The sequence below is a fragment of the Erythranthe guttata genome, chromosome 1, assembly GCF_056151865.1.
Source record: "Erythranthe guttata isolate IM_541 chromosome 1, IM_541, whole genome shotgun sequence".
In the NCBI taxonomy this organism is placed as follows: Eukaryota; Viridiplantae; Streptophyta; class Magnoliopsida; order Lamiales; family Phrymaceae; genus Erythranthe; species Erythranthe guttata.
In genome coordinates, this window is record NC_142533.1 from 5,228,743 (window position 1) to 5,256,506 (window position 27,764).

At 37.3% G+C, this 27,764-nt stretch overlaps 2 protein-coding genes and 1 long non-coding RNA gene across 3 annotated transcripts; 2 read left to right on the top strand and 1 right to left on the bottom strand.

The window, feature by feature from the left end:
- Positions 1-1,515: 1,515 nt before the first annotated feature.
- On the top strand, positions 1,516-4,760 carry LOC105965684 (methylsterol monooxygenase 1-2). The gene is made up of 5 exons (XM_012990253.2): positions 1,516-2,030; positions 2,229-2,551; positions 4,078-4,225; positions 4,330-4,362; positions 4,447-4,760. The coding sequence occupies exons 1-5, from the start codon at positions 1,701-1,703 to the stop codon at positions 4,495-4,497; spliced, it is 885 nt and encodes a 294-aa protein (XP_012845707.2). The 5' UTR covers positions 1,516-1,700; the 3' UTR covers positions 4,498-4,760.
- Positions 4,761-16,970: 12,210 nt separating this feature from the next.
- LOC105965682 (uncharacterized) lies at positions 16,971-20,689 on the top strand. Its single transcript, XM_012990252.2, has 2 exons — positions 16,971-19,753; positions 20,197-20,689. The coding sequence occupies exon 1, from the start codon at positions 17,330-17,332 to the stop codon at positions 19,745-19,747; it is 2,418 nt and encodes an 805-aa protein (XP_012845706.2). The 5' UTR covers positions 16,971-17,329; the 3' UTR covers positions 19,748-19,753; positions 20,197-20,689.
- A 1,573-nt stretch (positions 20,690-22,262) lies between these two features.
- On the bottom strand, positions 22,263-23,712 carry LOC148772667 (uncharacterized). Its single transcript, XR_016031356.1, has 3 exons — positions 22,977-23,712; positions 22,762-22,810; positions 22,263-22,661 (listed from the first exon to the last, which is right to left on the bottom strand). It is a non-coding gene; the product is annotated as an uncharacterized LOC148772667 (long non-coding RNA).
- Between the last annotated feature and the right edge of the window lie 4,052 nt (positions 23,713-27,764).

The window sequence follows — 27,764 nt, forward strand, 5'->3', positions numbered from 1 at the left end:
ATGTACACTTCACTTGGAATATTCTATTTATAAAAATTTGTCCCATTTTGTATTTGATACAACTTTTCAAGTTTGTCGTAATATAATCTAAATAGTCAGGTTTAAGTTGGCCTACGTCAAGAGACTTGGCTTAAATTTATGAGAATATATTTTTCTATATAAATATTTATAATCGTCGCAATAAAAGGTACGCAATTCAGTCTCTTGAATTTTTTTATCATATAGAGTTGACTTGAGCACAAAAGGGTGTACATCGAGACTGCAAGCTTCGACGCCCTAATAACTTTTTTATGCGCAAGTATTATCCATGCGAGAAATTAGAAGTGTTATGGAGAAACTGCAAGACGTGACGTGGAATCAAACAACACTAAACATATATATTTTATGGAAATTACAAATACTTGGGATATATTACCAAAATGTTTGGTAGTCTATCCCAAGTTCGCTAAATATTGCACCAGTATTTTTAAGTCTCAATTTTTGTTGCCAATATTTTCTAAATTAAACTCGCCGCACTTTTTATTTGGTAATTCCAAAGTTTAAAAAACTCAGAAGTCGGTGATCAATAAATTAAATGAAAATAAAGTGGTGTTTGCAAAAGCCTTTGATAAGTGATTCTAAGTTTACTTTCTTGTCAGAATAATATTTGAAGTGTTCGCAAATCAGCTTTTGCTTCTTTATTTCTCTGAAAATAAGTTGTTTTAATCTATAATTTAAAAAACAATCCATGAGAAACTTCTCATAAAATAAGTTGCTTAAATTATTTTTTCAACTTTTAGAAGTAAGGTGGAGTTTGCAAATGATTATTTAAAAGCAGAAGTTAGTTATAGTGAGTTCAGTCAATTTTAAGTGATTATTTCTAAAAGTAGGAGGTGTTTGCAAATTTTTCCGGAAAATGAACTTAAATAGAAAAAGTACGATTAGTGGTGCTTTTAAAAAAACAACTTAAAGCATATTATTTTAAGAGAAGCAAAAGCAAAAGTTGATTTTGCAAACACCTGAAAACAGATTATGAGCAAAAAAAAGCTCATAATCACTTTCAAAAAGCGTTTGCAAACACCACCTAAGTCTTATCACTAGCTTAACTTATTATCATCAACTTCAGTTTTTTTAAAAGCTTTTGCAAGCACTACCTAAGTGTTTTACTTCTAAAAGCTTGGAGTGTTTTCAACTCCCATGAAAAATTAAGCTTTAATAACTTATTTTAAGAGAAGTTGTTGCGAGGGCACTTTTTTTATTTTAGTTTAAAATAACTTATTTAGAAAAATAGAAGGGAAAAAACTGGTATTGCAAGAACTTCAAAAGTGATTGTGGTGTTAAAAAAAAAAAAAAAAAAGGTCGTTAAAAAACTATAGTGTGATTATAACAAGACTTGTCCTCCACCAACGCCACCATCAAGACGCAGCAGTTTTGAATATTCCCCACCCCTTCTTATTTCCCGCATATATTTATATACACATACATACATTATACATATATATATATATATATTTTTTTTTTTTTATATATATATATATATACACATAAAATAACAAACCATCTGACAGAGTGGTACACAAAAACCCACACACACACACACACACTGAATCAACCACACACACACACACACTGAATCAACCACACACACACACACACACACTACACACACAGAACCAACCCCAACTTTCTTCTGTTCTACTGACTCCCCCCCACCACCGGCAATGTTGCCTTACGCCACCGTCGAAGAGGCGGAATCCGTCATCGGCAGATCCCTCACGGCGGCGGAAACCCTATGGTTCAATTACTCCGCCACCAAATCGGACTACCTCCTCTACTGCCACAACATCGTCTTCCTCTTCATCCTCTTCTCCGTCGTCCCCTTCTTCTTCCTCTTCCTCGAATTCTTCTTCGAGAAATCCGTCTCCCCTTACAAGATTCAGCCCAAGGTCAAGCTCTCCTTCTCCGAAACCCTCCACTGCTACAAATCCGTCATGCGCATGTTCTTCCTCGTCGTCGGCCCCCTTCAGCTCGTCTCCTACCCCTCGATCAAGGTACAAATCGAACTCATTTCCGTCAATTTGCTTTTCCATTCGTCGAATTGAAAGATGAATTTCATGTTTTAATTTTTTTAATTTTTTTTTTGTTGTGCAAAAAAATTGATTCAATGTGGAATAATTACCATTTGTTGAATTAAATTAGGTTTTGATTCAATTTAGATCTGTTTGTTTATTTTTATTTTTTTTGTGAAGTTCATTGGGATAAGAACAAGCTTACCTTTGCCTCCACTGTGGGAAATCCTATTGCAACTATGCACATATTTCATCGTTGAGGATTACGGGAACTATTGGATCCACAGATTTCTGCATTGCAAATGGGGGTACGATAAAATCCACCGGGTGCACCACGAGTACACCGCCCCGATCGGTTTTGCAGCGCCTTACGCTCACTGGGCGGAGATTTTGATACTCGGAATTCCGTCCTTTTTGGGGCCCGCGATCGTGCCGGGTCATATGATTACGTTCTGGTTTTGGATTGCTTTGAGGCAGCTCGAGGCTATCGAGACTCACAGTGGGTAATGCATCATCCCCCTTTTGGCATGCTTGAAAATGCTCGAGTTTTTTTGATTGATTTAACTGTCGTTTCTATCTTGTTTGCTTTATTTGTTTTGGCTAATTTTGACCGAATGATGGGTTAATTGTGGTGCTAATTCGCTTTCTTTTTTACCGTTTGCTTTTGGGATTCTGATTGATCTGCTGGAAAGTTAATTAATTGGTGGGGATTAGGTTAATAATAGTGGATTAACTTTTGTGCACGAGGAGAAGGATTAGGAGGGCTTTCTTTCTTCTTTCTTTTCCATATGCCTTTTCGTTTTCTTTTTCTATTTGTTATTCTTCTCTTTATTTCTTTAATTCTTAAAGGGGATCATTTATTTTAAAAATTGTGTTGTACTTTAGTAAAGTTAAGTCTAGTTAGTGATTCCTTCTTGTGAGATTTACACGACCTCCTATTTTTCCCAACGTATTTCTTTTCTAAAGACAGTATTAGTAAAGTATTCACGATACACATTCCCCAGAAAACATATTCTGGTGTACAATTTCATCTTGTACCATCTATCTTTGTCGAGGTCGGTTTGAAATGGTGATAAGTTGAAGATGAAGACTTAGATCATCGATCTCTGTAGGAGGGTTTTTTCTCTACATATATAAATCTTTAGTTTCTTGGGACTATTTGATCAAGTACCGTTTGGACAAGTTTTTACGTTTGAAACATTTGACACATAATAACTAAAGATGAAATATGTAATGAGCAATTATGGATTTGTTGCTCATCAGGCATATCGAACAATTTTACCTTAACCACTGGTTCATGATACTGTAACTACTGGTTTCTGATCACCATTTAAGACTATTTGCAGTATTATAAACATATTAGCTAGCAACTTACGTCATATCAAATCCATATATTGCTTCATTCTATATGATAAGGTGAAAGGATAGAACTTACTAAAAGACTATCCATATTTCGTTAAAAATCATTGTTGAGTCGGAATTTAAAATTATATGTTCGTCTACTTCTATGCAATCCTACTAGAGGCAGTATTTAGGACATCGGACCGAGAAAGTGCTGATTAGTGTTGAAAGACCAAGAGTGCTTTGTGATCTCTAATGCATGTTAGGATGATTTTGTCTTGTTTTTTATTTGAATTTTTCGATGTTGTAGCTTTGTTAAAGATAGTTTCATTATCTTTATTTGGATAATGCCCACTTATTAGTGATTTGAGAAATGCTTGTATCGGAATGGAGAAAAGCTTTCACCTAGAAGTTGTTTGTGTCATACGAATCTCTCAATTATCGACCTATCTTCCCTTTTTCTAAAAAAAATCTCAGAAGTATTAATGTTGTTTGTTTAATGTGTATGTATGTAGTCACTTATTGGCATATTTATATAGAAACAGTATCTGGGAAATTGTCATATTCCGTTGAATTAAGAGTGTGCTTACCGTTGGGTTAAGTATGAAGGCTTTTATTTATCACCTCCATTTTCTTCTTCTGTATATATAATTTTTCTTTTCAATTTGTAATTGTAAAATTTCTGCAGGTACGATTTCCCTTGGACACTAACAAAGTATATTCCTTTTTACGGTGGTTCGGATTACCATGATTACCACCATTACGTCGGTGGACAGAGTCAAAGTAATTTTGCATCAGTATTCACTTACTGTGATTACCTTTACGGCACCGACAAGGTCATCACTAAACCATTTTATTTTCTTTTAGAACGGTATATTTTCCGCTTCAAAATATTGTGTTTTTTCACAATTTTTATTTTGTTTTGGGTTTATTCTTGCAGGGTTACCGCTATCAAAAGAAGGTCCTTCAGCAGGTACATAATCGTCATTTGGTTACTCTTCTATACGTTTTTAACTCTGCCTTTTCTAACAAAAGAATATATTTTTATCTGGTCCAGTTCCGAGAAGGCTTAAATAACAACGTCGAGCAGAATAATAAAGTCGATTAAATATTGGGATTATAAAGAGCCTTCTCAAGGTAAATATGCCTTTTACCACAATGCTCGTGTCTTTCTTCTAAGTCGATCAATGTAGAGGAAAACCTTTGTCTTGGTTCTGGTGGGGGTTTTTCGAAATTTGATGTTGTTATATGTTGTCTCAAGGAAGACATACTGCTCTAGTTTGTATTTTCTTGTACTGTATTGATGATGTTCTAGTTTTAATCCAGTGGTTTGTAACTTTTAGTTCTTTAATTAGTGAATTTGTTACATGATTGGCTTGTTTTGCATTATTAGTGTGGCATGAAAAATGGAATAATTTGAATGATTAAGACGTCGTTTGGTTATCAATATTAAGTTCGGTAATAGGGGCTAGTAAGACGAGATTCGTATTTACTTAATCCCGCTGTAAAAAGCAAGTCCCGCAATAAATGTTACTATTTCAGTAAGACGTTCGGTTGACGAGATTCGTATTTATTCAATCCCGCTATTAACAGCGAAGTTCCACAATAAAAGTTGCTATTTCATTAAATTAGTAGCAATCTAGCCATGTGATTAATTTTGTAGAGCGTCTAAAAAGTGAAAAGATAATTTTATCCTCAATTATATCTTAATTTTTTTAAATTATGATAAATCTTTTAGATATATCTCATATAATACCATAATTTAATACAATATTTAATACAAGGTACTAGGGGTGAACAAGTCGGATTCATCAACCAGTTGAAATGTTAAATTCGGCAAAAACCCGTCCCGTTGGACCGGACTGATAGAACCATCAATACGATTGGCAGGGGCGGACCCAAGCTTTGCTTTTGGGGGTTGCCTCCCCTACAAGAAATTTATTTTTGCCTCTTTTTAGTTGTTTTTTTATATTTATTTATAAATTATAGTACATTTCGCCCCCCTAAAAAAATATAGGGCAAATTACGGCCACCCCCTCAGGTATGGTCAAATTACGAAAAAACCCCTTTTGTTTGGGTAATTACAGCCACCCCCTCCTTTTAAATATTTTTACGTAAAATTTATGTAATTCGGTTATTTATCGAACCAAATCGTATATTTAGTTCGGTAAACGGTATGAAATGTTGGCGTACCGAAATTTTGGTTCGGTTTTACCGAATTAACATCCCTAAATTTACCTCTTGAGGGGTCTTTTCGTAAGATAAATATATAGTTGAGGGGGTGGCTGTAATTACCCAAACAGGAGGGGGGGTTTCGTAATTTCACCATAGCTCAGGGGGTGGCCGTAATTTGCCCAAAAATAAAATTCTAATAATGATAATATATTTTAGATTATACTTATTTTCAATTAAAATAATTTGAAATCTTACCTTCTTATGTTGATGTTTGCAAGATATCTAAAAGAAAGAATTTGGCGGTGTTGCCCTCGAACCCCCGTAATTTCATAGTACTTTTTCCCCCAAATCACCCTCCCCCACAATCCAACCACTGAAACGACATTAGATCCGCTCTTGAGGATTGAGTTCTGAAATGAAGAAGCTCTGTGATTTGGGTTTAAGACTGGTTCAAATAAATTAATACCTATGAAGCATGTCCACCCGACGTTTTTTTGTTTACGTTATGTAGAATATACATTTTTAGATTACACCGATTGTTTTTTTATCGTTGATCTATATACACACCAATGTGGATGTTTGTGTATTTGTGTGTATAAATGATAAAGATTTATCCGATGTAGCGTAGAATAGAACTGCTAATTATATTAATTTAGAGGTTGGGGTTGCTGAACCATGTCTATTTCGACAATTATTACTTAGATTACATCACACACACACACACATATATATATATATATATATATATATATATATATATATATGTATATATATATATATCACAATTCAACGTAATGATATGCCTAATTGGCCCAACCCAATGGGCCTACAAATTATTTACCTACAGGGCCACGAGCCCAATATCAAAGACCACTATCACGAGGCCCAATCACCTTCAAGCAAGGTTTGGGCCCGACAATCTCAACTAAGCTATAAATAAAGGTTTGAACTCATTCCTTAAGGTCGTCCTATTAACTGTATTCTCTGGACTATTTCTATGATCAGCACGTCTAACTTGAGCGTCGGAGGGGTTTCCGCCGGATCAACCCCCGGCTTAGCTTACGTGTTCTATGATCGCAGGTATCTCAAGGTCATCAAGCTCGTGAGCCAGTGATACACTATGCTCTTCCAACTCATCATAATTCAACTCTCTAAGGTGATCTAACTTTAGCATCATCATTTTGGCGCCGTCTGTGGGAAGGCAAACACAATCACGTAGCGCACATGGTGGCCTTGAGACATCTGCTCAGGGGAGTGTGACACTGCTAACAACCTCCCACCTCGTGGAGGCTCTGGCTTGCCACTTCCTCCTCCTCATACTCGGGATCCACCACGAGACCCTCCTCGTGATGTCCCACTAGATCCTCAACAGGATCCCCTTCTTCCCGCCCCTCGATCGGTTCAGAGAACCGAGGAGGCCATTCAATGCTAGCAAGGGTTATCGACTCCCTGGGGGCTTACATCTGCCCCCAAAATATTTCGTTCGCCAAGGGTTATCGACTCCCTAGGGGTTTACAGTGCCCCCAAAACATTTCGCTCGCCAAGGGTTATCGACTCCCTGGGGGTTTACAGTGCCCCCAAAACATTTCGCTCGCCAAGGGTTATCGACTCCCTGGGGGTATACAGTGCCCCCAAAACATTTCGCTCGCCAAGGGCTATCGACTCCCTGTGGGCTTACATCTGCCCCCAAAATATTTCGTTCGCCAAGGGTTATCGACTCCCTGGGGGTTTATAGTGCCCCCAAAATATTTCGTTCGCCAAGGGTTATCGATTCCCTAGGGGTTTACAATGCCCCCAAAACATTTCGTTTGCCATGGGTTATCGACTCCATGGGAGCCTACCTCTACCCCCTCTCGAACGGTTCAGATAACCGAAGAGGACCTTCAGCGTAGGATCGCCAAACCTTCAACAAGATCAACTTTTACTTGTTCCTCTAACGGTTCAGATAACCGATAAGGACCTTCAGCGTACGACCGCGAAAGTTTCAACTCGTGTTGCCACTGAAGCAATGGCACAACCGTGCGCACTTGCCTCAGACCATGGGTCTCGAGCGCCTGTTCTAAAGTAGGGGGTTATCCCATCCCAAGGTGGGCATCACCCTTACCTTTCAACCCCAAGTGGGTGCACATCCCATCTCAAGAGACGAGTATACTCTCCCTACTCAAAAAATAAAACATCCTCATCCCAATGTGGGCATCACCTCTACCTTTCAACCTCAAGTGGGTGCACATCACATCTCAAGAGACGAGTATAATCTCCCTACTCAAAAAATAGAACATCCCCAAAGGGGTGAACATCAACCACCTAAAAACAAAAAAAAAATAAAAAGATAAAAAGAAGAAGAAAAAAGAAGAAGAAGAAGATGAAGAAAAAAGAAACAAGAAAAAAAGAAGAAGAAAAAAGAAGAAGAAGAAGATGAAGAAAAAGAAACAAGAAAAAAAGAAGAAGAAAAAAGAAGAAGAAGAAGATGAAGAAAAAAGAAACAAGAAAAAAAGAAGTAGAAAAAAGAAGAAGTTGAAGAAAAAAGAAACAAGAAAAAAAAAATAAGAAAAAATAAGAAGAAGAAGATGAAGAAAAAAGAAACAAGAAAAAACGAAGTAGAAAAAAGAAGAAGTTGAAGAAAAAAGAAACAAGAAAAAAAAAACGAAGAAAAAAGAAGAATTGAAGAAAAAAGAAACAAGAAAAAGAAAAAAGAAGAAAAAAGAAGAAGATGAAAAAACAGAAGAAGAAGAAGAAGAAGAAAAAAGAAGAAGATGAAGATAAAAAAAAATAAAAATATATGCAGCCAAGCCGCGCACGAGCCAAGCCACTCGCGAGCCGCGCGCGCGCCTCCATTAAAAAAAAAAAAAAAAAAAAGGCGGCCAAGCCGCGCGCGCGGCTCCATTCAAAAAAAAAAAAAAAAAAAAAAAAAAAGAACAAGAGAAGACACGCGCGTGTCTGAAAAAAAAAATGAGAGAAGACACGCGCGCGCACAGCACGCGCGCGTGTCGCACACGCGCCTGACGCGCGCGTTATTAGCTGGAAAAAAAAAATAATAAATGATATAGAGGAGCGCGCACGCGCGCGCGCATTCCCAAGGTCACCTTGGAGCGCGCGCTCCCATCAGATTGCGCGCAACTTTATCACGCTCTACCCAATTGTGCGCGGATTTCACCTCGCTTCACTAAATCGCGCGAAAATTTCAACACGCTTCACCAAATTGCGCGAGCTCTTCAGCGCGCCTCACCAAATCGCGCACGCTCTCACACAGAATTTTTTTTTTATTATTTCTCCACACCACCCCAACAATTAACGGTACATCACCACACCGATCTACTCTCGACACGATCCAGTATCCTTTTCGACTTGGCTCCCACATTGACTCGAGAGTGGGGGGCTTGCGAGACAACTCCCACGAGGAGCCAACTCCCTTGGATCTACGAAACCACAGCGAGATAACTCCCACGAGGAGACCACTCGCTCCGTCCTACAACCCGCAGCGAGACAACTCCCACGAGGAACCAACTCGCTCAGTACTACGAACCCGCAGAGAGACAACTCCCACGAGGAGCCAACTCGCTCGGTACCACAACCCGCAGCGAGACAACTCCCACGAGGAGCCAACTCGCTCGGTCCTACAAACCTGTTACGAAGCAACTCCCACGAGGAGCCAACTCCCACGAGGAGCCAACTCCCACGAGGAGACAAATCGCTCAGAGCGACCTCAATCCGCACGCTTCTCAGTCGCGCGTCATCCAATGCTCCTACAACTTCACTGCGAGACAACTCCCATGAGAAGACAACTCGCCCGAAATTCACTATATAATTGCAAGCTCAAGTTAGCACGATTACAACCCTAGAAACACTTAGAGATATTATGGGAATCTATATAGCCTGGCCAGCTTGATTACTCAAATTTATCTACTTGTTTTCGATGGGTCATTCATTAAAACGTGGCCACGGTCCAAACACACTTACGACCCACGAGGTCTAACAAGGGGCACGATCCCCAATTAAAAATTTTGAGAGCCTGATCCCCTCCTCAAGTACATCACGCACAAGGCTATATGTAAACACATACAAGCAACGCGTCACAACATTGACAATGTCGATAAATAACAACTCCCACGAGGAGAATACTCGCTCTGTGCTACTACATTATCGCGAGACAACTCCCACGAGGAGATAACTCGATCAACTCTATTACCCCGTGACGAGACAACTCCCACGAGGAGATAACTTGATCCGAGCTATTATATCGTCGCAGGACAACACCGACGACTCAAGTAACTTACATCGCGACAACTTGGTTACGCTACGCGCCAACGCGCCTTCACGCCCCTCCGACACACGCTCCAACGCGTTTTCGCACACCATCGACTACTACAATTTTTACTCTCGACACGATCTGTCACCCATTTCAACATGGCCCCCACATCGACTCGAGAGTGGGGGGCTTAATGATATGCCTAATTGGCCCAACCCAATGGGCCTACAAATTATTTACCTACAGGGCCACGGGCCCAATATCAAAGACCACTATCACCGAGGCCCAATCACCTTCAAGCAAGGTTTGGGCCCGACAATCTCAAGTAAGCTATAAATAAAAGTTTGAACTCATTCCTTAAGGTACGTCCTATTAACTGAGCAATACTATTAACTGTATTCTCTGGACTATTTCTATGATCAGCACGTCTGACTTGAGCGTCGGAGGGGTTTCCGCCGGATCAACCCCCGGCTTAGCTTACGTGTTCTATGATCGCAGGTATCTCAAGGTCATCAAGCTCGTGAGCCAGTGATACACTATGCTCTTCCAGCTTATCATAATTCAACTCTCTAAGGTGATTTAACTTTAACATCATCGTGTACTACTTTGTGTATATGACTATAAAATGAATATTTAAAATAAAACAATCCATTATTGGTTATGTACAAACAAGTTGCATGCATTTATATATCGGCTTGCTGTCATCACCCCAAAATGCACAAGCAATAGAAAAGGAATTTTCAACCCTTTATTATTTTGTACATGTAAATATGGTCTTCTATAATTGAAATCATTAATGAATGGCAAATTATATTCTCTTATTTGTCTATTGACCTATATATATATATATATATATATATATATATATATATATATATATATATATATATATATATATATATATATATATATATATATATATATATATATATATAACCTTTTTTTTGGTACTAATAAAAACAAGTCACCATGGGCATGGCATATATACCGAAACAATATGGAGAGTGTAAATCAGAATATCGGGAGAATTGGAGAACCAGTAATTATTCTTTGTAATAAAAAAAAACTACAAAATTGTGCATCGCTATTTGCAGAATAATTAGAGAAACGATAATTGTCACAAAACGTGGACATTTGAATTAAAAAGAAGAGAAAAAAAAAACTCCAAATTAATTTTGCAGGAATCACATTCTGTTTGCATATATGAAATAGTAGTAGTTGATAAAATGTTCGATTGACAAGATTCAAACTAATTCAGGCCCGCGATAAAGCCAAAGCAACAATTGAATATTACTATTTAATAAAATTAGTAGCTATTCTACTCTGGTAATTAGTTTAGTAGGTAGCCACTTAGGCAATCCCCTTTTGCATAGAGCATTTTGTCTTCGACCCATAACTATCGTGTCTTTCCTTGCTCGGCTAATTCAAGTAACTGTTTAGCCAAAACGGCCAAGCTCGATATAAACTCAACTCGTTTACACCCTTATATGTAGGGTTGTGCGTTGGTTGGGTTGGTTAAAAACCAGTCATAAAACCAACCCAACTCATCCAACCAACTTTGGTAAATATTGAAAACTGTTATCGACCCAATTTACATGGAATGGGTGGTGGTTGATAACCAATTTAGTGGGTCAGTTAATGGTTTGGTTGATGAGTCATCCATCGAAATATTTTTTTATATTTTATTAGTTGTTACAACACTATTTTTTTTACAATTAAATATGATTAGTTCAACAATATTCGAATACAAAATTCAAAACATTACGGGCCATATGTCTTGCAATTAAACATAAATAATTCAGCAATTAATAATCATCCAAATAGTTTAGGCTATATATCTTAAAATTAAAATAGTTCAAATTAGATAATTATGTTAGATTTATTGCTTTTAGGATTTTGGTCAATATTAGACAATTTAATAAATGTGTTATAAAATAGAATTTTGAAATAAAAAATATTAAACACTTTAAATAAAATTAATAAATAATAAATTAATAAATAAAGTTGGTTGGCCGATATTACCCGACTAACCAATTTTTTATCATATTAGAAACCATTATCGACCCAACTACACATGCGTTGGTTGACATTATCGACCCAATTTAGATGGGTCGGTTGGCGGTTGATTATCCATCACAAAATATGGGTCGAAAATGGGTTGGTTGGTGGTTAAAACCGATCCATGCACAACCCTACTTATATGTAACCGAACGAGGCCATACTTTATATTGTGATGGTGGACTCGCAATTAGCAAACAATTGATTGATAATTGTTATGTAGGCCCATTAGTCTATGTTCTCCAAATATCCAACCAACTTAATGGAACTATAATGCTAAAAAAAGTTAAGTTGGCTTAATTCTTCCTATAATTACTCATAATCATCATAATTACTATTTATTATTGGTATACATGATTTATCTATCCAGAAATTGCTATCAAATTCTTTGGATTGTTGTGAAGACTCAATTTTGTAAAAATTAATAATAATAAATAAATAAAGATTCTTTTTTTAAGTGAGTAGAGACATCATCCACAAATCACATGCTTTAGGCACAAACACTACTACACATGATTACATCAATTTGTAAGAGTAAAACATAAGTTTGTGAATTTAATAAGATCACCATATTTACCATGTTTTCAACATGCACATGACAATAAATATAGACTAATTGAGTTGTTTAATAACTTTCATCATGGTTATTGTTACGAAACTCTTACCATTTACGATTCGATTTAAAATTTCAATTATATTTTGACTTTTCAATTTGAGTCTTGAATGAAATTCGATTTGACATAATTCCATCACTTTTTATGATTTTATTTTTACTATTCAGTCATTTTTTAACGATTCAAAATATATCTTATTTTTTATGTTAAAAATAAAATTTACCATTTCTTTGAAATAAAACCAATTAAATAAAAATGATTGTAAATATAATTACATAATTTATTTGAAGTGTTACGACTTTTTTAGAAGAAATTATATTCTTACGATTCACCATTCATACGATTTACGATTTCTAAAGTTAGGAAAACGATTTACAATTTGATTTGCGATTTAACAACAACGACTCACATCGCTCGATGAATTGGTCAAGTCTATGTTACATTTTTTGCAGTGTACATCAATTTATCGATGTTTGTTAGATAAGCATGACAAATCGAACTTTTTGAATTTGATTGTGAGTTGAAATATATCCAATTTAGGCTAAAGTTAATTAAGACAAGTTTGTTTTTTTCGTTATTTTTCATGTAGCGGATTTTGAATTCAGACGAGCCCGACCCATAATCGACCCATATATTATCATTCGTAAATCGTAATGCTCAATCCGTGGCAGCTTTTACAAAAAAAGGGATTAATTATTTATGAGACTTTCTCATTATTGCATATAGACTTTATAGATTTCTTTTTCAGAGCATCTTTAGTCGAATTATTGTAATCTAAATCTAAGCCACATACTTAATTACCTAGAATACCCCCCACCAAAAAAAAATCCATTACCTTTTTTTTTTTTTTTTTTCTAATAATCCCTTAACTATTTTGATTTAATCTATTTACACCCAATTGATAATTCGAACCATAATTTTACCCCAAATCTCATCAATCGACTCATCGCTGTTTTTTTTTTTTGAGAGTCCAAAATAAACTTTATTTATAAAGCCAATTCGGCAGAAATAGTAGAACGGTATTATCTAGAAATAATAGAACATATACTATCTGGTAATACTAGCATATCATAAGTTTCCTTTCTCGATAATCTTGCTATTTCGTGCGCCGCCTTATTGCCTTCCCGAGCAATATGCTGGGCTCTGAACACCATTAGCGTAGAACCTATTCGGATAATATCGCTAACAATCGTACCGTAGTCTGTGTTGCAATTTGATTCTCCGACAGCGGCGATGACAACAGTTGAGTCCCCTTCAAGGACAATCCTCTGTCAATTGTTATCTCAAGCCAGTTCAATCGCCATTAAAGTTGCTTTAGCTTCAGCCGCGATTGGGTCAAGATGTTGTGTAATACATTTTGTACGCCAACCAACACACTCTCCGGACTCCGAACGAGCTATCACTCCAAGACCACACACTCTATCGACTCATCACTGTTGATCAGTCTTTTTTCTATCGTTGACCTCCATTAAGAAGCATTGATCGATCAACGCCGGCATTGATTAATTTGTATTTATTTATTTTTCAGCGCTTTTGACCGTCGATCAATTTTGTTTTTTTGTCACCTCGACCATCCAAGTGCCCCATCAAACATATTGTAATAGCGATCAACAAAGTGAAATAGCATCAAAATAGGATAATAATATCAACACAATACAATACCGGCCAATATAATACAAAAAAAAAAAAAAAAAAAAAAAAGAACATTGGTCGACACACTGAAATAACCGAAAAACAATTATGATTGGTCAAACACAATAATATAACTGTCAAACATAGCTTTCAACATAGTTATATATATATATATCGGTCAACACAGTAAAATAATCACTATCGGTGAACATTGACACAAACAACAACAAAAAAGAGGAGAAAAATAGTCAACGTTGTTCAATGATCAATGAGTGAAAATAAAGAAATTAAGATTAGATTAATGTTTCAAAATTTTGAAATGGATGTGTTGAAAGGATATATAAATGTAATTTTGTTACAAAAGTTTAACTTACCTTTACTAATAATAATTGGGAGAAATTAAAAAAACTTTGGTCTATAGAAATTCTGATGTTATTGTAAAGAACCCCTAACTAATTTATCTTTTCTTCTTACAAATAAAAAGTGAAAAGTTATAGAAGATAGAAAAACATATTTATAAGATTTAATGTAAATTAAAGAAAGCAACATCACATTAACTATTTTATATTGAAGCACAAAAATAAGTTTTATATAGAATATAAAATATTATGGTTCAACTTTTTCATCCATTTAAATAAAATCTATGAATATTTACTTATATCTGTATTTTTTTTTTTTTTTTTTTGTGAATAATTCTAAAAAAACTCAGGGACGATGCCACTCAAAACTTTTAAATATCATAGCTCCGTCTCTGTGACCACTTGTGTGATTTTTTTTTTTTTATTTAAGCTTACATACACACGAGACGTAAGCAAATTTGATTTATAAAAAAATGAGCGCAGTAGTTAGAAACGAACCAAACGACCCATTGTTTGACCGGCGATCGACCTAGTGTGTCATATTTATTTCATGTGAAAACAAACATTGGTGTTTGTTGAAAGAATTTATTACCATTGAATGAAACAATGGGGAAAATGAGGCAAAAATAGATAGGATATATATACTTGGCCACAATTTATAATATATATATATACTTTTTCCCGTGTGTTGATCATGATATCTGTATCTAAGATTTTATATGTGTATCTAATGCTTGTGAAATGACAAAATTGCCCTTGCATGTAATTGATCACAATCAATTGTACGTCACCAACTCTTGGAAGGTTTTGAAAGAAAATGGATTTGGTGAGCTTTTTCTTGCAGGGGTATATTTTCTTTGATATATATATATATATATATATATATATATAATTATATTTGTTTTGGTCAACACTGGTGCTGTCTTAGGACAAAAAAGAGAAACCAGGTGCATAATTCATTGAATTCCTAGGTTGCCCCCCCTTTCAAATACCCATTTTTGGCTGTTTCCATTGCCACAGCCAATATTTTATATATATATATATATATATATATATATATATATATATATATATATATATATATATATATATATATATATATATATATATATATATTCACGGGAAGAAATATAAATAATTGAGATTTTTGACTACCAAAAGAGTTGGGAAATTGTTCAAAAAAGTCCCTTCAAAATATTTTGTATAGTTACAAGTTTGTTCGGATATTTTAAATTTGCTAAAAGTTTCTCGATCAACAGATAATTAGATGGGGGTTTTGATTATTACGAATAGGTAGAGGTGTTTTTTATTATTTAACCTAAGTGTAGGGGATTTTCGTAATTTACCCTTTAAAAAAATAGCTCAATCTATATAAATATATATTTATATGTATGTATATGATGCAAAAGATATTCAGAAATTAGAGAGATATCAAAAAGAAGTTGTAAGGTGGAAAAGAAGTAGGAAAACAAACAAACAACAAAAGGACTATTATGACCCACAAAAAGAAGCATAACAAAGGAGAGAAAAGACCAAGAATAATAATGTTGTATCAATGGCATCAATTCTCGGTGTATGAGATGTTACACTCATACAATGAGTTATTTTAAATCGTACATTTATACAAATAATTATTTGCTAAGTATATATATATATATATATATATATATATATATATATATATATATATATATATATATATATATATATATATATATATATATATATATATATATATATATATATATATATATATATATATATATATGTGAGTGTGCGTGTTATTATTTTTGGATCTATGCTTTAAGATCGCCCGATATATTTCACCAATTATAGCATCCATAAAAAAAAAAAAAAAAAAAAAGATGCTACACTCATACACTGTGATTTTAAATTGTAGAGTTATCAAATAATTATTTGTTAAGCACATATATACATGAGCGTGCGTGTTATTACTTGTGGGTCTATGGTTTAAGATCACCCGATATATTTAACTGATTATAGCATCCATAAAACCTCAATTCTCGAGATCGCGTGAGTATAACATACAAGTTGTATACATAATTAAAAATATCCCAACCGCGAAGCTTAAGTTAAAAAAGAAGAAGACAATATTGCAATTTAATAGAAAAGTACTAAAAATAAATGTTAAATTTTGACACTGAAAATTGAATTTAGAGTTTCTATATTAATTTGGTGTTAAATATTTCAAATCTATTAACGAAAACAAGAAATTATTTGAATTTGTTAGGATGAATGATTTTAGAAATGAATTGTAAACTAATTACTAATTAGTGTATACAGTTTACATCTCGAATATAAATTATAAATATACGAGAGTGTAATAGGTGTATGCATATGGTTGGCTGCGAGTTCATTTTAAAAAAAAAAAAATATATATATATATATATATATATATATATATATATATATATATATATATATATATATATATAAGTAAATAGGATTTAAGTAGTGTAAATTAGGGTAAGAAATTGATGAAAGTAGAGAACACTAGTGTAATAATAATAACTCAACTACACTGTACCTTATTCTTTCTCTCTCTCTTCCTTTCTCTTTCGCCATTCCTCTCTCTCTCTCTCTCTGCAGACTGAAGCTAATTATAATAAATTCCAAATACCCAAAATACCCAGCTGAATTTCCCGGCAATCACGCCTGACCCTTTTTATATATTCCACCCCGGCGGCGCCACCCCTTTCCCAAGGATTCGCCGCCGGCGTCACCCATGGACCACCGTCTCCCTCCGCCGGAACTTAGGAAGACAATTATACTAGTGCCGCATTAACATTGACCTTGTTTTTTCAACGTTCAATTCCCTTTGTTCCGCAATATTTAATGGCCCCGACAAACGCCGACGCGTCGGCGGTGGTGGAGTATTCCTCCTCCGGCGCATCCTCCGACGAGCTCGCCGCGAAGGCGGTCCACAAGAGGTTCGAGGGGTTGGTGTTGGTGCGGAACAAGGCGATCAAGGGCAAAGGCGCGTGGTACTGGGCCCACCTCGAGCCGGTCCTCGTCCACAATCCCGACACCGGCTTGCCCAAATCAGTCAAGCTCCGGTGCTCCTTCTGCGCCGCCGTTTTCTCCGCCTCCAATCCTTCCAGAACCGCCTCCGAGCATCTCAAGAAAGGCACCTGCCCCAGTTTCACCTCCGCCCCCAAACCCATTTCCTCGGTTCCCTCGCCTTCTTCCATTTCCCCTGCAACCACCACCACCGCCTCCCCTTCATCCCAGCCGCCCCACAACCACCGCAAGCGCACCTCCGGCAGCCGCGCCGGCGGCGCAAATCCCGTCGCCTCCGTTCCACCATTGGCCATTGTCGACCCTTCTAGATTCACCGTCGATTTGTCTTACCCACCAGCCGTTTCAATCGCTAGCACTAGTTCCGCCGCCGCCGCCGGAGGCGGCGGCAGCGGCGGCTTATACAGCCGCCACCCCCACCACCAACAACACCACCACCACCACCACCAACACCAGCAGCAGCTGGTTCTATCAGGTGGAAAAGAAGATTTGGGAGCACTAGCAATGCTGGAAGACAGCGTGAAAAGACTAAAAAGTCCGAAATCATCGCCGCCGGCGCCGGCGTTGAACAAAGCCCAAGCCGATTCGGCGCTGGATTTCCTCGCCGATTGGGTTTACGAATGCTGCGGTTCTTCAGCATCGTTCTCAACCCTCGACCACCCCAAATTCAAAGCGTTCCTCCACCAAATCGGGCTCCCCTCAATTTCAAGAAAAGAAATCGCCGGCCCCAGATTGGACACCAGGTACGAGGAGGCCAAAGCCGAGTCCGAGGCCAAAATCCGCGAAGCCATGTTCTTCCAAATCGCCGCCGCCGGCTGGAAGCCGAACACCTCAGCCGGCCCCACTCCCGCCGGAGACGAGAACAACCTCGTCCACGTGGCGGTCAACCTCCCGAACGGGACCCACGTTTACCGGAGGGCCGTCTTCACCACCGGCGACTACGTCCCGCCGAAATACGCGGAGGAGATTCTATGGGAAACAATCACCGATATTTGCGGGGAATCAGTGCACCAGTGCGTGGGCATAGTCTCCGACAGGTTCAAGTCAACGGCGTTGCGCAATCTAGAGAACCAGCACCGCTGGATGGTCAACATCTCCTGTCAGTACAAAGGGTTCAACTCTCTGGTCAACGACTTCGGCAAAGATCTCCCCTGCTTCAAGAACGCCGCCGCTAACTGCCTCAAGCTCGCGAATTTCATCAACAACAACTCGCCGATACGACGTAGTTTCCACAAATATCAGACGCAGGAATACGGCCACGCCATTTTGCTTAAAACCCCGTTGCTCGGGTACAAAAGATCCGATTTTGATCCGGTTTATACCATGTTAGAGGACGTACTAAACTCCGCCAGAGCTCTTCAGCTACTAATTTCAGATGAATCGTACAAGACCGCGCTAGCGGAGGAGCCAATCGCTCGAGAAATCGAAGAAATGACGCGGGACCCGCATTTCTGGAACGAATTAGAAGCGGTGCATTCTTTGGTTAAGTTGATACGATCAATGGCTGAAGAAATCGAAGCGGAGAAGCCGCGAGTAGGGCAGTGCCTCCCGCTCTGGGAGGAGCTCAGGTCGAAGGTGAAGGAGTGGTGCTCGAAGTTTCACGTGCCCTTCAGACACGTAGAGAAGGTGTTCGACAAAAGGCTCGAGAGAAACTACCACCCTTCTTGGGCGGCCGCTTTCATACTCGACCCGTTCTATTTGATTAAGGATGCTAGTGGGAAGTATTTGCCGCCCTTCAAATGCTTAACGCACGAGCAAGAGAAGGATGTGGACAAGCTCGTGACGCGGCTCGTCTCGAAAGAGGAGGCTCACATTGCGGTTATGGAGCTTATGAAGTGGCGGACGGAAGGGTTGGACCCCGTTTACGCTCGGGCGGTGCAGTTGAAGGAGAGGGATTCTATTACGGGGAAAATGAGGATCGCCAATCCGCAGAGTAGCCGGCTCGTTTGGGAGACGTATCTTAACGAGTTTAAGGTTTTGGGAAAAGTGGCGGTTAGGTTGATTTTTCTGCAAGCAACGTCGTGCGGCTTGAAGCGCAGCAATTGGGGTTTGAGGAAATGGGCTAGTGCGGATTCCCGTTCGAGGGCCCAAAAGTTGATATTTATCTCGGCTTGTTCGAAGATGGAGAAACGGGAGTTTTGTTCGAATGGTGAAGATGGCGATGACGTGGAGCTTTTCGGATTGGAAAACGGCGACGATGATGTCATGAATGATGTGTTTGTCGATACACCCTAGCTTCGTGTAAGGTTTCTCGTTTTTTTTTTCTCTGCCTCGTTTGTTTCTAAATATAGGTTACTTTAATTTAGTTTCTCTATCGATTTTTTGTGAACGAGATTGATCTTACTTGGACTATAATTTCTTGTTTGTAACATAATGCTCGAGTTTATTGTACGCACTATGGTTCTTCGAGAATTCGAACGAGTGAGAATATAGGACAAGGTTTTTTTTATTTTCGACATTTATTCTAACTAGTTTAGACATTAGTTTGATAATTAAAGAGGCTGTTTTTTAACTCTTATTTGCATTTTGGTTGATGTAATTCTCTTCTTTTATTTTACTAATCGATCGATTTTTCGGTGGTACAACTCGCTCCCTTTTAACTCGTTTTCGGGAGTACAAAATAGCATAATATAATTTACTTGAATATTAATTAACGGCGAATTCGATTTTTTGTTAATTGACAGGAGCATATGATGCAGGCATCGTTCGAACGACGAAACCACCATGAAAAAAAAGGTTGGATTATTACATCAAAAAATTTCAAGATTCTCTCAAAAAAGGGCCTCCGTATTTCGAGTCGAAACGAGGCAGTAAAGAGACAATGTTTAACGACCTTAATGAAGCAACCCCGGAATTACTTACGACCTTAATTAAGCTAAAGAAACCACTTCATAACGTTTCTATTTCCGTCTCTACACCTTTCGATTGTGCAACATCTACCCTTGATGGCACACACCCGCATGGGTGTGTGCGTGTGCGATCCGAGGGTTAGTCACACATGCGTACAATGCAGGTATTATCGTGTTCTTGATGGATTGCGGAGGCGTATTCTTGATTAACGGGTAATTAATAGTCGTAAGTATTTTGTTATATAATGTGTTTATAGTTTAGAGAGTATTGTAAAGCTTTTCACTTTCGAATTAATATTTTGCTAAATTAATAAAATTTTGCTAGTACAGACGGTATTAATTTATAGAGGTTTAACTTTAACCGTATTATGCTTCATTGGCTTTATTTATGCCATCTAATTAATTAATTGTTTGGTGGAGAGACATAAATTCTTGTCGGCAACGGATTATTATTTACATACCTACAAATTACAATTGTTTGTCTAATCAAATTGAAACAAAAAATGATTAGTATTGTAATATTGACTGCTCAACTACTCCAATTTTTAATAATAGAGTATATGAATAACCCTAGAATTAATTTTTTTTTTTAACTCATATCAAAATTTATCTTACTTGTGCAAAAAAACACAGTAAAAATCACGCAACGCAGGCGCTGCGAGTGTGCTTCCTGCTCGCAAGAAAAGAAGAGCCACAAGGTTCGGTTAAAAGTATCGATCATGTCTTTTAAAATGCCGAGTAACTTTCAAATCGAATATATTCGGGGGTGGAAATTTGATGGATTAGATCAAAATTAGTATTTTCGGAAAAATTACGATTATTTTCAGGAAGTGAAAATTAATTCCCAATTCCATTCAAAAAGAAAATAAGAAAAACGATAAATCAGAATTTCGGGGATTGGAATGAAAAATAAAAATAAAATAAAAAATCGTTCCAAAATCGAGAATTTTCGGATCGAAAAAAAAAATAGTTCAGATTATTCTACTTATATTTTGCTATTGTGTCATTATTCAAAAATTTTACCGGTATGATTATATGATTGATTAGAATTTATACTCCACTTACTAATATTGTAAAGAAAAGATAAAAGGGGGTGTAATGATTAATGCAGGAAGACAAAAACAGTATCTTTTTTTTTGGCAAGAATCTTTCTCCACTACAATGCTAGTGAAATATTTTGATTAGCAATGATTTAAGTATGTATAGTGTATTTATCTATTTACATGTATTTAATGGGTAATTGGCATTTTGCACCCCCAAATTAGATGCCATTGGCACATTGCACCCTTAAATTGAAAAAATAGCAGAATGCACCCTCAAATTATAAATTGCTTGGCAAAGTGCACCCTAGTTCAATTTGCTACAAAAATGTGACTGGCTACCTGCTTGTGAGATTGAAGAGGGACGCATATATATATATATATATACTAGTGAGGAGCACCGCGCAAGGCGCGGTGCCGGTGCTCGGATCGGCGGTGCTGATTAACAGGAACATTCCATGCTAGGTTACAGAATTTCATTCTATGCTAGGTTACGCAATTTCTTGATGATTGCATCGACCTGAGCAAAAGGAATCTCCATAACTGTTGCTTTCTTAACCAAGTACTAAGACTGAAGAATGTTCTTGTAAATTACGGTCAATAACAAGTATGCTTTAGGCATATAAGCAGTGATTTCAAATGCTAATGTTAATCATACTGTCAACAACTCTAAACAACTCTACAGATAAGTCACCCTTACTGCCGTGCCACTTTACAGAACTGTACATGAGCTGTGGAGCAATAATAAATGACAAGTAAAACATCTATTGGAAACAATAACCCAATATAGTTGAATGAAAAAGAGTGGGACCATTACAGTTTAACCATTCTCCGTCTTCATTGACACCTACAATAACATTTATACAAGCAACAAAAAAACGATGAGCCTGTCCTACCAGTACTGAAAAAAATAATTCAAGAATTTGTCGTGCCGATACGCGAAAAAAAAAACTATAGATATTTGCTAACAATGAAAACTGAATACCTACATCTACAATCACCACTCACTAGACACGATTATGCACCAAAAACAAGTGCAACTGGAAGGAACAACATAATTATAACAAGCGAGACGATAAGCACGCATACAATGCTAATCCGAATGCTAGAGCGATTAGGTAATATATGGTAAACCTGTTTTACTCTGTAAAGAAGATTCTAAAAGTTCAGCAAAATTCTAGAGGATAAAACAAACCTGCTTTCGAGATTTCGCATCCGAAAACATAAATGAAACATGGCATGCCGGCTTAAATGCTCCAACTAAAAAAATATGAGAATAAAAATCGACATGTTCTTCAATGACAAAACAGGAACAAGAACAATAATATTTAAGAATGTCGAGCAAGGGTTGAAACTTTACCATTGCCGAAAATTAACTCAAAATTAAATCAAATCGCCAGCAGAAGCACCTGCAACAAAATTATTTCAGAATTCAAGACCATAAATTATATCAGAATTATAACTGGATATGAAACAAATCCACAAAAGATCACATCCAAAGAGTATAAAGACTGCTCAATAATTCGTGAATAACATAAGCGCAAACTCTCTAAATGAGCCGACGACAACACTGACCTCAGCGACTGCCATAAAATAGACGCGGCGACGCCGGCCTGCCTCATCTTGTTCAAAATCCTGTTAATCGAGTCGTTCAATTTATCGATGCCGGTCTCGACTTCCGAATATCAATTTCCATTTCGCGCAGTGCTCTGAAACGGGGCATCAATGGAGGGTAGGACGGTGCAGGGGGGGAGAGAGGGAGGAAAGTAGCTGTTAGGGGGAGGGGGGCAGCTGGGAATTCTTGAGATGGTGGACGGATCCGAAAGGAATACCGGAATTTCTGGATGTGGAGGAGGAGGCGCGGCGGAGCAGGTGGGGGAAAGATGTGGTGGGAAGCGATGCGGGCGGTGACCGGGGCGGCGAGCGAGGAGGCGGCGGCGGCGGGCGTGGAAGTGGGCGGGAGTCAACGATTGCAGGCCTCCCGTCCCATGGCTGTGTGGAACAAAAGGGAAACCTGCTGTGAGAATTGGGCGGCAGAGGAAATCGAAATGAAGGAAGAAAAAGGCAGGGCTCTGAGTGGAGAAGAAGAGGGGCGGAGCGGCGGTCAACATTTGCGGCGGCAAAAGGGAGAGAAGAGAAAAGGGGGAAATTAATTAAATGGAAAAGAAAAAGCAGGTCGATCGTGCATTTTCGGGAAGAAAAGGAAAAAGAAAAGAAAGCTGCACGGTGATTGGTGGATTGAAACGAAACGGCGCCGTTTCAGATTAAAAGAGGCCAAAAATAAAGCGTAGAAAAATAGGGGGGCGAGAATTGGGGGTTATGAACATATATATATACTTAATATATATATATATATATATATATATATATATATATATATATATATATATATATATATATATATATAATTTTTATTTTCTTTCATTATTCAACCCGAAAATTCTCTTATTATCCTCATTCTTCTATTCACCCCATTTTTTTTCCAGGAAAAGAAACCTTAACTACAGATTTATTCTCTTCTTTTTTTTTACTTTTATTGTTCATGCCTAGAAGAAAATTCATCACTGCACAGCAATTCACTGTGAAGGAACAACTTTTTTTTTTCTTTTTCTCAAATATTAATCTACATTCATTCCCCTTTCGTTTATGGTCTTTCACAAACGTTGCTACAAATATTAAGCTCATCAAATCATTTGCCAAAAAAGATTAAAATTTGAAACTTCTAACAGGTCAAAATAAATAAACTAGTCTTCAACTTAAGTAGCAAATGCAAAATACAGCAAAAATGACAATGGATATATCACAACATCTAGAGAGCTGAAAAGGTCTATCACACGCTCTTGTACATAACAAACTTTTTCGAGATTCTTGACATTCTTTGAGGAAAGAGTGAAGCAGATCTTGTGGATCACATCATCCAAACCTTGCTTCGTCGGCGGAGATGAGAAAACTGAACAACTTCGATGACTTAGGCCATTGTTAAGGAACATGTTACTGATTCCACCTTTCATCAACTAATTCTTTATACTATACGGACAAATTAGTAAAAAGAATATTTCCATTGAAGTAGTAAATTATATGGTTAGTCTAAATTGTGTACCAATTAATACTAATACCAGTTTGACAAATGTGTTTTCTTGATTAGTTAGTTAGATGAAATCGTTGAATGAAATAGGATATCAATTGATATAGGATAAAGGAAGCATCATAAGAATTAATATCTCCCAAGAAACCAAATTAAATCATATATTCTTACTGAAAGCATACTACGGCCATGGCCATATATTCTTTCACATTCCTCCCCAATATGGCAAAAATGACCAACTTCAAGAAATTCACATCTGTTATATTCCTAAACCCGTCATCGCAGAGATGCTCCGACAGCCTCGAATTCCTGCACGTCAGCACCAAATTACTCAGATTCTCCAGCGGCGGCAGGAAGTCCGCGCACCACTCGAAAAAATCATAGTTGCCTTTTATGGTGATATAAAAAAGTCCCAACTCTCCCCCTGCATTTGTTGTGCTGAGTAATGAGAGAAGAAAAATCAGCCCCTCTTCAATCTCACAAGTAGGTAGCCGGTCACAATTTTAGCCAAAAATTGAACCAGGGTGCACTTTGCCAAGTAATTTCTAATTGGAGGGTGTATTCTGCTATTTTTGCAATTTAAGGGTGCAATGTGACAATGACATCTAATTTGAGGGTGCAAAATGCCAATTACCCTGTATTTAATATATATATATGTCTCAAGAACATTTATATATATATATATATATATATATATATATATATATATATATATATATTGTTCGCGCAGGGGTGCCCGCGGTCAAGTTTCTAGTGACAGCGATCTCTTTAGACTGGTGGAAAAAGTCTCTACAAGAGATGTATTCATCGGAATTAAGGTTTGAGGAAGATAGTTTTTTTTTTTTTTTTAAGAAAAGAAGATATTATTAGGCACCCAAGGCCAAATAAGTAGAACAAGGAAGAGAGTTCCCTTCTAAAACATTCAAGACATTAAGAGAAGCTAAATAATGAGCAAGATTGTTCCATTGCCTCTTAATAAAGGAAAATGAGCAAGAATTGAAATGCCTAGCCGGAAAAAGACAGTCTTCAACTATGGCACCAAAGGGTTCGAGGGACTGATCTCCTCGTTTGAGGGCCTCAAAAACCGGGAGGCAATCTCCCTCGACAATAATAGCGGTCCAGTAAAGACGTTGAGCTGTATTGATCGCATGCCGCACTGCTTGAGCTTCCCTTTCCGCTGGTGAAACTCGACCTAGTATTCTCTCGACACGCCACCACACGCATCCACCATCTGCATTTCGAGCCACCATGGACACATTAAAGTGGTCTGCATTTGCGGGGAAAGCCGCGTCCACATTGATTTTAAGTGTTCCAGCCGGAGGCGGAGTCCATGCATGCCACTGGGTGAATCGTCTTTGTGATGGTAAGCTGACCGAATTGTATATCTCTAAACTCGTCCAAGAACGCTTGGCACCATGGAATAATATCTCCAAGCTTCATCCCTTCCTCACCATGTAGTAGCCGGTTTCTCCGCTCCAATATTTTCCAACAGACAATAACGGCTAGGTGGAAAAGCTCTTTCACTAACGAATTACGTAGAAGCTCAATCCAACTCCAGAAAGTGAGATGCTCGTCCCCGTTCTTAATTCGGAACGGATCAGCTGCCCAACACTCTTTCAAGCCGCTACACCCATAAACTACGTGCACCATTGTCTCCGCCAGCTTGCCGCACAAAGGGCAGAATGGTTCCGTAACTATTTTGCGGCGATATAACTCTGCCTTGCATGGGAGAATGTCTGCACAAGCTCGCCAAGCAAAAACCTTAATTTTCGGGGGAATTGGCAAATGCCAAAGTAGTTTCCAATCTCGGCCCGCTGCCCCGCTTGGTTCACCAGCGCTCAGCCTTCCCGTCCGATCTGTGTGATAGCTAGAGACGCTCCATGATATGGTGATAGCAAGTTTTCACCGTAAAACTTCCAGTACGTGACATAAAATTTGTACTATTGTTATTTATTGTATTGCATGATTCTCACCTTCATCAATCCTCGATTATCGGGAAACTGCTTCATTCATCAATCCTCCGACGCTCAAGTTAAAAAGAATAGGAGAACGAGAAGAATAAAGACATGCGTTCCTCGTGTGTCTCGACCGTGTAAAGCTATTCAATCGTATAAACTTTTTTTGTGGAGAATAATTTGTAAGTATTCTAGAAATTTGACGTAAATTCATTTTGCTTCCGTGTAAAAAATTTATCGAGTAATCCATCGTGGACCGGAGTTAAAAAAAAAAAAAAAATTGACGAATACAAATATCTGGACTGCCAAATCTACCCCATCATATGTAATGATTGTAATGTAAAATTTTGATAATTTATGAAATTATGGTAATCTCACTAGGAGCAATCATGCTAATAGGGACAATGGAATGTACAAAGTTACATTATTAAATTAATAATAAGGTCAATTATAGTGAGTGAAAATCCTATTGATTTAGAAGTGTCTTGTTTTGATAGAAAAGTTTATTTACAGATAAAGGCCTTTTAAGAGATTTATTAAATTAATATTCTTGAGAGGTCTTCTAATTTTAATGTTGAAAAAGTTTTAAGTTTAATTATTATTTCCCGCCTTGTATTTCCAAAATTTAAAGTAGGGTTATAAAAATGTATGGATGATTTTAATTGTTATTTTTTGTAACTTAGATTTTATACAACCCTATTTATTTGTTGAAGAAAAATAAGTTATAAGAAATTTGGTAATTTGTGTGCGTACTCGATGTCAACTCGATGAAGTTATATATTTATCACTCATCGTCATATACGATATGTGCTATTGCGTGTTCAGAAAATTCCAAGGGTATAATTGAGAATTAAAAGTATAAGATTTGGGAATCGGTCTCGTCACTTAAAATTTCATTAATTGGAAAGAGAGGGAAAAACGCGATTTCGAGAAAAAAAATCCGTACTTTCGAAGAATACCACCAACAGTTTTCTAATCCACAAGTACACATGAAAAGAATCGATGTTAAGGATTATAAATCATTATTATTTCAAGACCAATATTTTTTGCACTAGTGAGTTGTGTGACATATTCTAAAAAATATATTTTGAGTTATGGTTACTCATTACTTAAAATCTGCGCACATCGAATAATCATCCAATAATTATTTACGAATAAATAAATTAAATGACATTTTCCCCTGAACTGTATTCGCTTAATTAATTATTATTTCTTTAATAATACTACGGGCCCGTTTGATTGCTCTTAATGAGCCTTTTAATGACAACATTGCTGATTCGGTAAGCATTTGCACCATTCAGGGCATTTGATTGTGATAGCTGA